Source organism: Galeopterus variegatus, unplaced genomic scaffold (assembly GCF_000696425.1).
Source record: "Galeopterus variegatus unplaced genomic scaffold, G_variegatus-3.0.2 Scaffold1895, whole genome shotgun sequence".
Classification (NCBI taxonomy): domain Eukaryota; kingdom Metazoa; phylum Chordata; class Mammalia; order Dermoptera; family Cynocephalidae; genus Galeopterus; species Galeopterus variegatus.
Window position 1 is genome coordinate 315,637 of NW_007728006.1, and position 15,801 is coordinate 331,437.

The 15,801-nt window shown below is 36.6% G+C and overlaps 1 protein-coding gene across 2 annotated transcripts in view; it reads left to right on the plus strand.

Moving 5' to 3' along the window:
• The window catches only part of LOC103595948 (caspase-4-like), a 22,640-nt gene that overhangs the window by 1,327 nt on the left and 5,512 nt on the right, over positions 1 to 15,801 (plus strand). For both annotated transcript variants that reach the window (XR_551006.1, XM_008579484.1), the window contains exons 2-6: positions 8,012 to 8,266; positions 11,649 to 11,758; positions 12,527 to 12,700; positions 14,057 to 14,291; positions 15,057 to 15,200. Coding sequence is in view for 1 of the 2 variants with exons in the window: in XM_008579484.1 (XP_008577706.1) it covers positions 8,012 to 8,266; positions 11,649 to 11,758; positions 12,527 to 12,700; positions 14,057 to 14,291; positions 15,057 to 15,200 (918 nt within the window). In the remaining variant the exon portion in view is untranslated. The remainder of the gene's footprint in view (positions 1 to 8,011; positions 8,267 to 11,648; positions 11,759 to 12,526; positions 12,701 to 14,056; positions 14,292 to 15,056; positions 15,201 to 15,801) is intronic.

Sequence of the window (15,801 nt, forward strand, 5' to 3'; positions counted from 1 at the left end):
TTGTCTGCTTCCTGTTAATTCTAAATTAGTCATCCAGGTTACAAACGTTATTCCCAGAATTCGATCTGAGAGCCTCTGAGTTCCCACTGGTTTATATTCAATGACATTCCCTGTCTGTTTAAAATGACTCCATTTTTTCCCCTTTCTTTCTAATCCTGGTACTAACTACTCTAACACGATATTTCTTAGATTGCTATCACAGTTTTTTAACTGGTCTTTCTCTCCAGGACTTGAGCCTCCAATCCATCCTGTGTGCTACTTTCAGGTCACCTGCTTTATACATGGAAGCAGAAAAAGCAGAAAAGATGGAGTCATTAACTATATTGGCAGCTAGTATTCAAACACGTATCACTTTGTCTTTTTTCTTCTTATTTGAAAAGGAATAGGTTGCACTAGATCAGTGGTTTCTAAACCTTATATCTAAATATACAGTAGTCATTTTCTTAAAATTCAGATTACTACCCCATCCCTGATCTTGAAACACTTAATCTTAAATAAACTATAGACATTTATAATTGTTTAAAGATCTACAGATAATTGTTATGTAGCTGGCCTGGCATAGGTTTGTCTGCAGATTAGCATTATTAGAAAAGATCAGTTAGTTAACTCTCAGTTCTCATGTTCTAATAGTTCTAATAGGTAGATACCTATCTCTTAATGCAATGCTCTTACTCAGGAACATATAATGGCTCCCTATTGCCTTTTTAAAAAATGTTTAAACTTTTCTGACAGGCTTGCCTACCTTTCAAAATACAGTCGGCCCTCAGTATCAGTGAGTTCTGTATCCATGGATTCAACTGAGCACAGCCCGAGTATATATTTTTTTTAAATTGCATCTGCATTGAACATGTACAAACTTTTTTTCTTGCCATTATTCCCTAAACAATACAGTACAACTATTTAATAACACTTACATTGTATTAGGTGTTATAAGAAATCTAGAGATGATGGAAAGTATACAGGAAGATTTGCATAAGTTATATGCAAATACCACACAATTTTATTTCAGGGATTTGAGCATTGCAGATTTGGGTATCCACAGGAGGTTCTGTAACCAATGCCGTGCAGACACAAGGGACAACTGTATATTTATTCATTTTTTTCATTAATTCCTCTGAAGCATGAATTCAGCTTCATAAAAATAGTATATATTTACTGTATTTACCCCAGTCATACTCTTGCTATCACGTTTCTTTACTCCTTTAATTTTCCCTGTAGTATAATTCTTTCCAAAGTTTATGTCTCACCTCACAACACTTAATGTAAGCTTCTAAAATGCAGGGATTGATTGTTTTCTTTTTTTGTCTTCCTCATGACACTAATAAACCATTTGGCTGGGAAGTAGTAAGTCTGATGCACACCCATAGCTTCCTCTTTGGTCAGGCAAACCGATTTTACTGGTTATTGGATTGGCATCAGGGGATCACTAGATAATAGATGTGAGAAATTGAAAGGCACTAGACAAAAATGAGTAAAGTGGCTCAATACATATAAACCAAGTTTGGTTGGCTATTGTTAACTAAAGCTCCTGAAGAATAGTGTCCTATAATGTGCTAGATCATTACATCAATTTGCCTGGGACCTAAGCTGTGGTCTTGATGAGTTTTGTCCTCTAAATTATTCCCTCCCTTTTTATTATCACTGCAACATGAATTCAGTGTTTATGACAACAAAAAAATAACCCATAACAACTGTTTTCTTTTCTTTTCTTTTTTTGAAAACTCCTACCATATTACAGCTATTTCACATACTCTCTCTGATTGAATATTTAAAACTACCCAATTAGGTTTGTGCTATTATTGCCATTTTATAGATAAAGAAGGTACTTAGAGAGAGGTAATGTAATTTGCCTTAGGTCAAATGTCTGTGAGCAGTTGATTACAGGTTGGCTTGACTCTCAAACTCAAGACCCTGCCACTACCTCTATTTTCTGCAAAAAATCTTCAAATAGCTGCTACCTTGTCTTTAATCACTCCCACTTCAGTCCCTCATGTTCACTTCTGCTTTCAGTAGTATACTATCTAAAGCCCAGTTCTCCCAGCTTCCTGACTCTATCAGGCACCCTCAAGCCTTTCCACTTCTGCCCACACTGCCGCCTGCCAGGAGACTAGTCCCCAGCTTGCCCAAGGCACAGACACTACTTACCTTTCAGGTCTCAGTTCTAAGCATCTCATTCTCTGGGACCCATTATCTATCCAAGGTGTGCATTCCTTATGTTTTTCTTATGCATGTGCCCATTATTTAAATTATTATGGTGCTTTATATTTTGCATATCTATCTCTCCATTTGACTGTAAGCTTCAATGTCTAGGAATATCTTTCTAAAATGGTACCCCCAATGCTAGCAGAGTATTTTTTACAAACTGATGCTCAGTAAATATTCCTGAATGGAATGGGAGAATGAACATGCCTTGCCTCTGCTTGAAAACTTTTAATGTGTTCTTATTGCCTGTTAAATAAAATCAAACTTACTTAGGTGGCTTGGTATTATATATTCTTTAAGAGTTGGGCTTTGCCTACATTTTATTTATTTGTTCCGATGTTTGCTCATTTGACTAGTGATTCAGTAGATAATTATTGAATACCCCTTGAATGCCAGAAATAGTGCAGGCCTAGTTTATGGCCCCCAGACTCACAGAGCATAGAATCTAACTGCGATACTGAGAAGGCTGAGAATCACAATTACACGGAAAAAAATGCCAGCCCAGAAAGAAACAAGGTGCCCTAGGAGCACATACTTCTGTCTAGCCTGGCAGCATCAAGGAGGATTTTCTGAAGAAAATGTCATCTGATCGTGGAGAATAAACAGATTAAACAGATAAGCAGATAAATAGACCGTGGTGGATAAATAGAGAGCAGTGGGGGACAGGAAGGAATTAGGAGACCCAGGAATAAAAACATAGAGATCCCTAAGTGAGTGCTTTCCAGAAACTGGAAGGACAGAATGTTTAAAATACAATGAGCAAGGGGGTGGAGGGACAGTGTTAGATGAGACTAAATGAGAAGCCCCAGATTAGATTAAGATGACAGCCATGTTGAAATCTAGTTATTGGAACACACATTCTGCTTTGCTATGAAGAATAAAGAGAAAGGGTACAAGAGTAGATTTATAAATTTCTTGGAAAAATTCAGAAAGGAAGAATGTTGGCCTAAACAGGAGTAATAAACAGCTGAAATTGAGAGAAGTGATAAGATTCTGCAAAAATTTAACAGATAAAATCAATACAGTTTGAGACAGAAGAGGTTTAATATTATCAGGTTTTGCTGCTTTCTTGTACCTGGAGGTTAAATATCCTTCACTAGTACAGAGGATGAGGGAGGGAACTGAAAAATGAGCAGTTCAGCTTTAAACTTTGAATTTAATGAGTTTGTGGGATATGGAGAAGAAATGTCATTGTCTGTTGGAAATATGGGTCTCCATACTGGGATCTACATCTAGGCTGAATCTATAAATTTGAGAGTCATTTATTTATTATTTAAAGCTTATAATTGATGCCATGAAAATGTATAGATTACGAACAGAGGACCTCAGGACAAACCTCTTTGGTTGATTTTCATTACAATTTACTTATTTATTTTTTTAATTGGCAAGTAATAATTATATATTCTCATATTTGTGGTATATAGCATGATGTTTGGAAATATGTATGCATTGTGGAATGCCTAAATTAAGCTAATTAACATGTGAATTACCTCAGATGCATATCAATTTTTGTGGTGAGAACACTTAAAATTTACTCTCTTGAAATTCTGAAGAACACAATACATCATTATTAACTATAGTCACCATGCTATACAATAGATCTCTGGAACTATTCCTCCTATCTCACTGAAATTATGTTTACTTTGACCAACATCTCCCCAAACTCCCCACCTGCCCACTTCCAGCCCACTATAGTCACCATGCTATACAATAGATCTCTGGAACTATTCCTCCTATCTCGCTGAAATTATGTTTACTTTGACCAACATCTCCCCAAACTCCCCACCTGCCCACTTCCAGCCCCTAGTAACCACCATTCTACTCTCTGCTTCTGTGAGTTGAACTTTTTTAGATTGCACATATAAGTGAGATCACATGGTATTTGTCTTTTGGTGCATGGCTTATTTCACTTAACATAATGTCTTCCAGTGTCATCCATGTTATCACAAATGACAGGATTTCATCTTGTAAAGGCTGAATAGTACTCCATTGTGTGTGTACCCACATTTTCTGTACCCATTCATCCATCCATGGATATTTACACATTTTTGTTATTGTGAATAATACTGCAATGTATGTGCAAATTCAGATATTTCTTTAACATACTGATTTTATGTCCTTTGGATATATATCCAATAGTGGAATTGCTGGACCGATTTTTTAATTTTTTGAGGAATCTCTATAATGTTTTCAACAATGGCGGGTCTAATTTACATTCTCATCGACAGTGTGCAAGGGTTCCCTTTTCTCCATATGCTATCCATCATTGGCTATATTTTGTCTTTTGACAACAGGTGTGAGGTGATATCTCACTGTGATTTTTACTTTCATTTTGCTGATGATTAGACATATTGAGCACTTTGTCATATTCCTGTCTTCATTTGTATGTCTTTGAAAAATATATATTCAGGTCCTTTGCCCATTTTTTAATCAGTTCATTTGTTTTCTTCCTAATAAATTGAGCTCCTTATATATTTTGGATATTAACCTCTTATTAGATATATAGCTTGTAAATATTTTTCTCTTGTTCCATAGTTATCTCTTCACTCTGTTGATTGTTTTCTTTGCTGTGCAAAAGCTTTTTAGTTTAATGTAATCCCATCTGTTTATTTTTACTTTTTTTGCCTGTGCTTTTTGGGGTCATATCCAAAAAATTATTGCCTAAACCAATGTCATCATGGAGCTCTCACCTTATGTTTTCTTCCAGTAGCTTCACAGTGTCAAGTCTTACAGTTAACTCATTAACCAACTTTGAGTTGATTTCTGTTTTGTGCATGGTGACAGATAAGGGTCTTATTTCATTCTTCTGCATGTGGATATCCAGTTTTCCCTAACATTATTTATTGAAGATACTGTCCTTTTCCCCATTGTATGTTCTTGACATCTTTGGTGAAAATCAATTGGCCACAAATACTTGAGTTTATTTCTGGACTTTCTATCCATTTCCATTAGTCTATGTGTCTGTTTTTATGCCAGTACCATGCTGTTTTGATTACTATAGCTTTGAAGTATATTTTGAAGTCAAGTAATGTGATACCTCCAGGTTTCTTTCCTATGCTCAAGATTGCTTTGGCAATTTGACTTTTTCTTTGTGATTCCATATGAATTTCAAAATTGTTTGTTTCATTTCTGTAAAAAATGTCATTAGAATTTTGAAAGGGATTGCACTGAACCTGTAAACCCCTTTGGATATTATATACATTTTAACAATATGAATTCTTCTAATTCACGAGCACAAATATCTTTTCATTTATGTGTATCTTCTTCAATTTCTTTCATTAACACTTAATAATTTTCAGTGTACTGGTTTTTAACCTCCTTGATTAAATTTTTTCCTAAGGTTTTTTTTTTTTGGGGGGGGTTGCTATTTTAAATGGGATTTTCTTAATTTTTTTCTGATTGTTGTTATATAGAAATGCTACTGATTTCTGTATGTTGATTTTGTATTCTACAACTCTACTAAATTTGTTTATTAGTTCTAAAAGTTTTCAGGTGGTGTCTTTAAAGCTTTTTCTATATATAAGTATTTCATTGGCAAACAGGGACAATTTAACTTCTTTCTTTCCAATTTTAATGCCTTCTTTTTCTTCTTCATCCTCTTCCTTCTCCTAATCCTCACCCTTCTTCTTTATCTTCTTCTTTTCCTAATTGTTTTTTTCCCTAGAAATCCAGTATTATGCTGAATAGAAGTGACAAGAGTGGGTATCTTTGTTTTGTTACTGGTCTTAGAGAAAAAGCTTTCAACTGTTCACCATTGTGAATGATGTTAGCTGTGGGTTTGTCATACACAGCCTTCTTTGTGCTATAAACCTCTTTAGTTTTATTGCTTAACAGATTTCTCCACATATCATTCATTCAGTCAACACTCTACTAGTTTGTTGAGTGCACAAGTAAATAAAACAAAAGCCCAGAACTCAGCCAGAGTGGATATTCCATACACTAACCTATGTGATGTTTTCAAGTCTTCAAATTCTGTTCCAACATCTGTGCACTGTATTTCAAGACTAGTTTCTCTGCCACCTTTTGAAATAAGCCTTTGTGACCTCACCTTCTGGAATTTACTCATCTTTTCTGTGTCCCTTAAGCACCTTGTTTGTATTCTTTTGAGTAGCTCTTCACTAAATGTCATGTAATGCAATTTGATGATTTAAGAATGAAGGCTCTAAATTCTGAACCACTGGGTTTCAATTCCTACTCCCCAGTTATGACACACTCTGCATTCTTTTCACACAATTTGGATAATCTACTTAACTCACTTCTCTGAGTATGTTCCCTTTCCAGGGAGATTTTGTGAGATTTTAGTGAGAAGATTCACGCAAAGCACATGACTCAGTGGGGGCTCAACGAATATTAATTAGTATTATTGAAGCTGTGTCAGTTCTTTTCACACAATTTGGATAATCTACTTAACTCACTTCTCTGAGTATGTTCCCTTTCCAGGGAGATTTTGTGAAATTTTAGTGAGAAGATTCATGCAAAGCACATGACTCAGTGGGGGCTCAACGAATATTAATTAGTATTATTGAAGCTGTGTCACGGTTAACTATGTAGGATATGGTGCAAAAACAATATCTGAATCCTAATGTGTGTGATTTGGGATAAGTTATTATTTATATGACCTGAAAAATAGGGAAAATAAGAGCTATCTCACTGGCTTATTGTGAGGGTTCACTAACACTATATTAATATTTGTAAAGTGCTTAGTATAGAGACTTGTAATAATTATGATAATTATAATGATGATTTACATTTCTTTATATGTATTTCTTTTTCAGTCATTATAAGTACACAGATGTTACCTTTTATTAAGTTAATTGATATTAACTAATTTTTTATTTATTCTGTAATTTCCACTTGTCTTTCTTATAATAGTTGCCCAATGAACACTTATTGAAATACTAATTCAAAATAACATTAACAGTTAGGCTGGTGCTTCTAGACCAAAGTCCTTATTTAATGTTCTGGAATATTTTTTTTAGAAAATGTCATTTTATGTCAAAGCTATCCTTACATCTAGATGAACTGGATAGCTATCTTTGAGAATTGATGAGATATCCTGCCTTCTCATATACTACCTGCCTAAATCATATCTGTAGTATTAAAATAAACTATTTATTACTTTGATATTTATATTCCCCTGTAAAATTCAAGTTAACCAAAGGAATAAAACACTAATTCAGAGCTAAGTTAATCTACCATACTGGAGTCATCCAATGATTTTCAATTCTGAATCATGATTTAGAATAAGATCTTAAAAAATTAGAACCCTAGATGTGCTCATTTATTTATTTATTAACTCATGTATTCAGCCAGCAAGTTATGTACTTTCGAGCATTTTAAGCACAAAGATATGGATATAAGATGTATGTAAAAAGATGTGGATTCAAGGACATAGTGCTTCCATCATCAAAACTAAATACAGAGGAGAGGAAAATCTACAATCTGGTGGGAGGAAAAGAGCATGGACTTTCCTCAGCTCACATTCCCGGTGAATTGTCAGCAACATGGGCTACAAGCAGAAGAAAGAGAAATATAAAAACAGTGGATGACCAGGAAGTTAGCATTAGGCTCAATGCCACAGAAGAGAGATGAGAAGTGGCAATGAATCATGAAAGATAGCATGATATGAATTTGAGGTGGTGAGGGAATTCTCCAGGTACAATGAAAGAGGTGCATAGTTTGCTGGGGAGATGGTAAAAGAGAATGTATTGGGGGGGGTGTATTTCACATTACAGAGAGCTAGTTTAAAGTTAAGGGCAAACTCTTTAAGCTGTGCCCACAGTTGAAGGAATCTTTCTATTTCCTACAGAAGAGAGCCAGAATCAAAAACCATCCAAGATTTTGGAATCCATTGGCAAAGATTTCCTCAATGGCTTTTTGGATAACTTGGTGGAAAAACAAGTGGTGAAATTGGATGAAGAGGCACAGGAAAACTTTAGTAATGCCAAAGCTGAAAAGAAGGCCAGGATCTTGATGGACTCTGTGCTACAGAACCGCCATAAGGCAGGTGAAGTGCTTATCCAAACCCTCCTTAACACAAACCAAACACCCACCAATATACAAGGTAAGACTGGAATCATTTACAATAGATATCCAAAATTTTTCAGTCTATTCAACTCCAATGCCCATTCACTGACCTCTATCATCCTCCTGTCCTTTCATTACTAACTACCATTTTCACTAAACTTACCATTGTTCTTTTAGAGGCCACCTTGCCTTTTGTGGGGTGGTATCCAATTTCCAATTACCTAAAAAGCCGAGTCCTTTTGTTTAGGCTGTTCACAGAAATTGTTAATCATAGAAACTTTGTAGTAAAGATACCTAAATCCTAACCTAGATTCTGTCACCTTGTGAACTATGTGACTTCATGTACGTTTCTTAACCTCTGTGGTTATCAGTCTTAGAACCTGTGAAATGGGGACAATGTCAGTACTTCCTCACAAGATTTTGTAAGGCTGGGAACATAGCAATGCCAGGCACATGCTAAAAACTCCCACGCTATTAGCTTTTATCCAGAACTCTCTCCTCTGAGCTCCAGACTAATTTAGCTCTAGCTACATATTCAGCACTTCTGCTCAAATGTTCCACTGGCTTCATAAAACAAACACATCTCAAATTAAACACTTGTTTCCCCAACCAAATCTGTTCCACTAACTAACCCCTTTCCCTCTCAGTAAACAGGACTAACATCTACCAAGTTTCTTCCACCAGAACATAACTGATTTCTTCACCAACGAATAATGGCAATTAATAGCATGCCTGGCACACAGCATATAACTAATTAATATAAGATGAATAAACAAATGAAGGATATGCATGCAATAAATATTAGTTATTGTAATTATTATGTGGGTGCTAAGATTTAGGCTTTTTCAGTGCTTATCCATTTCTGTGAGTTACAAAAATTTGATCAGGAGAACCTCTATAAAATGTCTAAAATTTTATAATCTTTCAAGACTTTTGACCCAGATTAAATTATGAGTATTATTAAAGCCTAATTGTTCTCAGACCCAAGATCCCCAGTGACAGACTCAACTTACCACAGAGTTTAAACTGAAATCTTCAGCCATGAAATACTAGAGTTCACCAACAATGATAAATGACAAGGAACAAAAGGCAACATAAATTGTTGAAACCTCATTATATATCAAATGAGCTTTTTCAATAAGTCCTTCTCTGTGGAGAAGACATGTTCCTACCTGTAGGAAGCACATGCTAGTCTGTAGTGTGTTCAAAACTGTAGTGTAGGTTGCATTCTCATTAATACTTAAACTGGTCCATTTGCAGATTTATTGCTTTTTTTCAAATCTGGGATGGCATGGGAACAATTTCAATTTTACAAAATCAAAGTTGATGAAGCAAATGGGAATCAAAATTGGAGTAACAGAGGCTTCAAAATAATTTTAGCATACCTGAGAATCACAATGAACATTAAACTATAAACTAAAATAACCTATGTGATCAGGAGAGTCTGTGGTAGAAAGATGACAGGTATAGACCCTCAAATAAGGAATCTAAAAGCTTCCTGAGGGCCGGCCCAGTGGTGCACTGCTACAGTGCACCGCTTGGGAGCATGGCGGCAGAATACACTATAATATTTACTACTTTGTAATGAAAGGGTCTGTTGTCATGCAAATTTTACTGTTGGATGTAAGACAGAAATTCTAATTCCTAATTTTGTCTGAAAACAATGTGTCTATACAAAGACACATAATACTCATTAGGAGATGATTATTAAGTTAAAAAGTTCTTTAAACCTGTGAATAGACTGGAAACAGAAAAATCTAAATGAAAAACCATATTCTCTGACCAGGAATCATCACGGGACCATGGACATCTTCACTTTGTCAGAATTTTCTGAAACGGGAAGGGAGAGCATGTTGCACTATTTAATCTTTAAAAGAGAAATGCTCAGAATATTTGGTATTCTTACATACCCATAAAACTTGCTTCCTCTCCAGAGCTTAGGCATTTATCATACTTTTTAGAAAGACATTTGCTTAAAAATATTATTTAAAAAGCCAATTGAAAAAAATGAGTAAAATAATATATGTGTGTGTGTGTGTGTGTGTGTGTGTGTGTATAAAATACAAAACTGTGTGTGTGTGTGTGTGTGTGTGTGTGTGTATAAAATACAAAACTAGAAAATACATACAGGATCCTATTACATTTCTCCTTTAAATATAATAAATTCAGAGAATCTCTTGGTTAGCTCATGTAACTGAACAGAAATAACACAGCTGTTCATTCCATTTATGGATAGAAACCTTGTTACATTAGATCATCGTAAACTTCTCTTCTAATTTCTGGTTATGAATTCCTCTTCCTTTCTCCTTCAAAGGAGGGCTCTGGAATTTCCCAGTCTCTTGCACAATCTCAGTCGAAAGAGGTCAAGCAACATCAGATTATATTACATTTCTCTAGGGGATAGATTAGAATGACTCAGAAACAAGCTTCTTCAAAAGGACAAATTAGTTACATTCTTGCATAGTAAAACATGAGTTGCAAAACTTACTAGTGGTTGATCAGCATTGTGGGGGCAAGACACCTAGAGTCATATCAGAATCTGACAAAAAAAAAAAAAATTCCTTTGACCATGGATACAGCACTATTCTTTCTAGCCAGCATTTCTCCTTTAAATGGCTGACTTTACTATTTGGTGAGGGATAACTGAAGCCCATTTCCTCCAGAAAGGTTAAGATTTCAGGCTGATGATGCTGAAAAAATAACTCCTGGATGGTATAGGATTCAAGATTCTATGTGTTTGGTGGGCGTATGTGTCTGTATGTGTTGTGTGAGTTAGGAGGGCATTTTCACTCCAAAATGGGATGTTGTACCGTCCAATATGCTAGCCTCTAGCCACTAGCCACATGTGGCTATTAAGTATTTGAATTATGGCTAGTAGCACATGTTGAGATGATAATATTTGGGATATATTATGTTAAATAAAATTTATTACTAAAATTAATTTCACATGTTGATTTTTACTTGTTTAATGTGGATACTAGAAAATTTAAAATTGCACATGCAACTCAGATTATATTTCTAGTGGATAGCACTCGAATAAGTATGTACTCAATATACTCTTGTTCAGAAACAATAGAAAGTCCTCAGGGATGAGTGAATATCCTAGAGTAAAACCACTAATAATATCAAACTGTTTTTGCTGAATATGGAAAGGCCACATTTGACCCCAAATCACTGAGGTGTTTTCCCCAGAATTATCGGAATCTATTATTGCGCTTTTGGGTGGATCTGTTTTCTCCACCAAGGACCTCTCTCTTCTTTCCCAGTAACAATACATCTCCTTATACTAGATGTTAGATACAACTACAACACCTCTGTGTTAAGGAAACTTCTTCACAGGATTTCCCTTTCCCAATCTTCTTAGGTGATGAATTATATCACAGAGGCAGAAATCTTAACTTATGTCATGTATCCTGCAGCTCCTCTGGAGAATGAGGCTCATCCACCTAAGTCAGAAGAATACACAGATACCCTTAAGCATTGTCCTCATGAAACATTCCTGAAAATATGTAAAGAAAAGGCTGGAAAGGTACTGTGCTCTACGCATGAAACAGAGAAAGAGAGAGAAACAATTGCTTTCACTAAATACAACATTTCTTAAAGCACTAAGTGTAGGGGCTGGGAAAGGTGGTAACCTTTTTCATAAGTGCTTTGAGCAAGAGGGAGATCATGTGGCTTCACACAGATTGCAATACTCTTTCAAGATCTTGAAAAAATGCAGATTCCTCGTATTTTTTCATTTATTTATTCTTATATCTATTTGGTATTTATGAGAATTTCAGCTGTAGTTATAGAATGAAAATATTTATAAAATGGCTGAAGAGTAATTGTTTGTACTACATTCTAAAAGCCTAGACATGAAGCATATTTAAAAATATAATTAAAGCTTGCAAAGCATTGTAAGTTGATGTGTTTAAAATAGTATCAAAATAAAAATGATACCAAAGACAAAGGGACTTTGGTGATTCATTTTTACTGGAGCCAATGACAAGTATCTCTTGGTTTTTATGAAATTTTAACTGAACCTTGAATGCTAAGAAAAATTTGACTGGGTGGAGAAAAAAAGGGAGAAGTAGAGGGTAGGAACTATTCTAGTTTCCTCAAGATTCTTAAGTAGTCATTCCAGATATGTTGTAGTTCTTGCTCTGGGCTCTTGAGAGAGGGGAAAGTGGTGTCTTCTGTAGAGGTTAGGGAAGAGGGACATCTTATGAGGCCTTAATAAAGCAACACTGGTGGGCATATGGGGATTTAAAAGAGGCTCAGGTAACTTAACTTACTGCATATCTGTTTTCTGCAGATCTATCCAATAAAGGACAAACAGAATCGCACTCGCCTGGCTCTCATCGTATGCAATACAGAGTTTGAACATCTTCCTTTGAGGGAAGGGGCTGATCTTGACCTTGCAGGCATGAAGGGGCTGCTTGAGGGTCTGGGCTACACTGTGGATATAAAAGAGCGGCTCACAGCCAAGGTAAGAGCCCCTCACTCTCTCCAAACTCATGCATATTCAACACACATGCTTCTACTGATAATTTAGCTTTATAATGTTAGGCAAATGTTTTAACAACCTCAGGCCATGTGTGTGTGTGTGTGTGTGTGTGTGTGTTAGCAAAATGAAGGTGTTTAATAGGTAAAATCTGTGTCTTTTTTTTTTTGAGCCCCAAATGTCCTCAATTCTATGAAACTGGACAGAAAGTGACTGACCTATACAATTCTTAGTTAGTTCCCAAGAGGGGTGATTATGATTCAGCCCCAAGATTCCCCAGAATGTTTTAACAACCTCAGGCCATGTGTGTGTGTGTGTGTGTGTGTGTGTTAGCAAAATGAAGGTGTTTAATAGGTAAAATCTGTGTCTTTTTTTTTTGAGCCCCAAATGTCCTCAATTCTATGAAACTGGACAGAAAGTGACTGACCCATACAATTCTTAGTTAGTTCCCAAGAGGGGTGATTATGATTCAGCCCCAAGATTCCCCAGAAAATTCTAGAGTCATGAATGAAGGAGTGCACTCATAAAACAAATATCGGACTCGGTTCTGTTTGCTCTTCCTAGCCCTGGGGATAGGTCTGTAAATGAGATAGGAAGTTCCTACCTCCCGTGGATCTAGGTTAGAGTGGAGAGGAAAATCAAAATATAAGCAGAGCATATACTTTCAGAGGTTTGATGTGTGTATGTGTCTACAAAAGAGTAGAAAGTCAAAAGTAAATGGGGGGTGGGAGAAAAAGGAAACATGGGAGAGACCTGCCTGACAGGTGGAAGGCAATGGTCCAGAAAAGCCCTGTGAGGAGGTAAAACACATGCACAGATGTGACTACCGGAAACGGGGTGGCTCTGGAGAGATGTGAGTGAACTGCCTTCCAAGTAAAGAAAGAGACACATGAAAGGCTAATCTGAAAATAAAACTGCTCATGAGAGGCACAGAGAGAAGACCAGTGTGACTGTGACTCGAGTTTAAAGGAAAAGGAAGCGCAGCAGAGGGTGGGGTACACACAGGCCAGGTGTGTGATTGTAGTGGTGTGCTGCTTTTATAATACAAGACTCTTGTTAGGTAAGGAGAGAAAAGATAGAGGTGGAAAGGAAAAAGTAGTATGAGTGACATCACTAAATATACAATATAATCAGTTAACAGTATGTCAGCAGCAGCAGAAAGTTGAAAGCATTGCCCCATTAAGAAGAAAAAATAAAACAACCATCATCATTGAGTAACCACTATGTGAAGGCACTGTGATCAGAATGTTCCATAGATTTCTCATACTGCTCATGGTAAATCTAGAGGTCAGATTAAATTTAATCCCTGTCCTATTGAATTAAGACATTGGTCTTTTTCAGGATATGGTGTCAGAGCTGGAGACATTTGCCACCCGACCAGAACACAACTCCTCAGACAGCACATTCTTGGTGTTCATGTCTCATGGCACCCTGGAAGGAATCTGTGGAACTAAGCATAGTGACAAAACCCCAGATGTACTACCTTATGACACCATCTTCCAGATATTCAACAGTTGCAACTGTGTCAGTCTAATAAACAAACCCAAGGTCATCATTGTTCAGGCCTGCAGAGGCGGTGAGTTCTGAAATGCAAGATCTAAAAGCTAGGAGGGTGTTTGCAGAGGATTGTGATGAATGTTTTATATCTAGGGGAAACTATATTAGACCACATCCAGCTCAAATAAACTAAATTGAATGATGAGAAAAATCCATCTGCAGGATGGTATCATGAGATATGTTCTGGTCAGCTGAGAAATTTCTATACAATTTAATCCAGGGTAAGTATGAAGGAGATCACGAGAATCCCTAAATCAAATTAAACAGAAATACTCAAACCTTGGAGTGGATATGATATCTTGACTTGTAAATATTTTACAGATATTTTGACATTATCTGGTTTTCCCATACATTATTGAAAGGGAAAAGAGTTGGGAGTTGAGGGAGTTTGGGAGATTGCAGTCAAACTTTTCTTTTTTTCCCCCCAATTTCCAATTGCCTGTGTATTGGGAGGTTGTTTTTTAAGCAAAAAATAATTTAGCTAAAAACTCGTAACTGTGCTTTGAAATCATGTGGGTAAGGGTTTAACTTCTTTGCTCTTCTTAGAAAATGGGTTTTTCCAGTTTTATAATATTGTCACTATGTATTGAGACATTGCTGTCACTATTAATTGGCACATTGCTCGGTAACACTACAGAGAAGGAAAAGTGTGTGTTTGTTGGGGGGTGTGGGTGTGTGTTGTATGAAACTAGTTAGAATGAAATTCAAAAAGAACAAGGTGGTCAACTGTGGTGGTCATACTGAGGAAGGCACAGCAGTGTGTGGAAAATTGATGTCTCCACAGAAAATGTTGGGAATGCATATGCCTGGGCCTCTCCAGCAATCTCAGCAGACAGCTCTACACAGTCACTAAGGAACCTGCAGAAAGATGCTATTTCCTTGACCCATGTGGAGAAGGACTTCGTTGCATTCCACTCCTCAACCCCACGTATGTATCTTTTTGCTGCAAACAGGGATTTATGGACCTGAGGGCACCTTTGAATGATTCTAGAAAATCTCGGTAGGACCTATGCAGCAAAGGTCTTGGAGACATTTTGAGTGCTGTCAATATATATCACATCTTATCTGTGCTGTGAGGACAGAGAGTCTCCCCCACACCCCCACTTTTTAAAAAATGTACTTTTATTTTAAGTGTTTCACTTTACAGTCAAAGGAACACCAAATATTAAAACAACCCAATACAAGAAACCAACTTCACCATACACCATTTAAACATAAATGATTGATTCAGTTTTCTGTTAAATCCATTTAACATTTTGAGCAAAGATTTTATGAATCCCAGGACTTGCTGCCCTTTTGCAAATGATCAACTCCAACTCCTTTTCTCCATATTTCCCATGTGATTCCACACAGAATAGTACCAGGCCCCAGAAGGCTTGTGGATGCCTTTTTAAAAGAAGTAAAAAATGATATGTTGGGGGGCCGGCCCGGTGGCGCACTGCTACAGTGCGCCGCTTCGGAGCGCGGAGGCACTCCTGCCGAGGGTTTGGATCCCACATACAGACTGGTTCCCGCTCACTGGCTGAGCG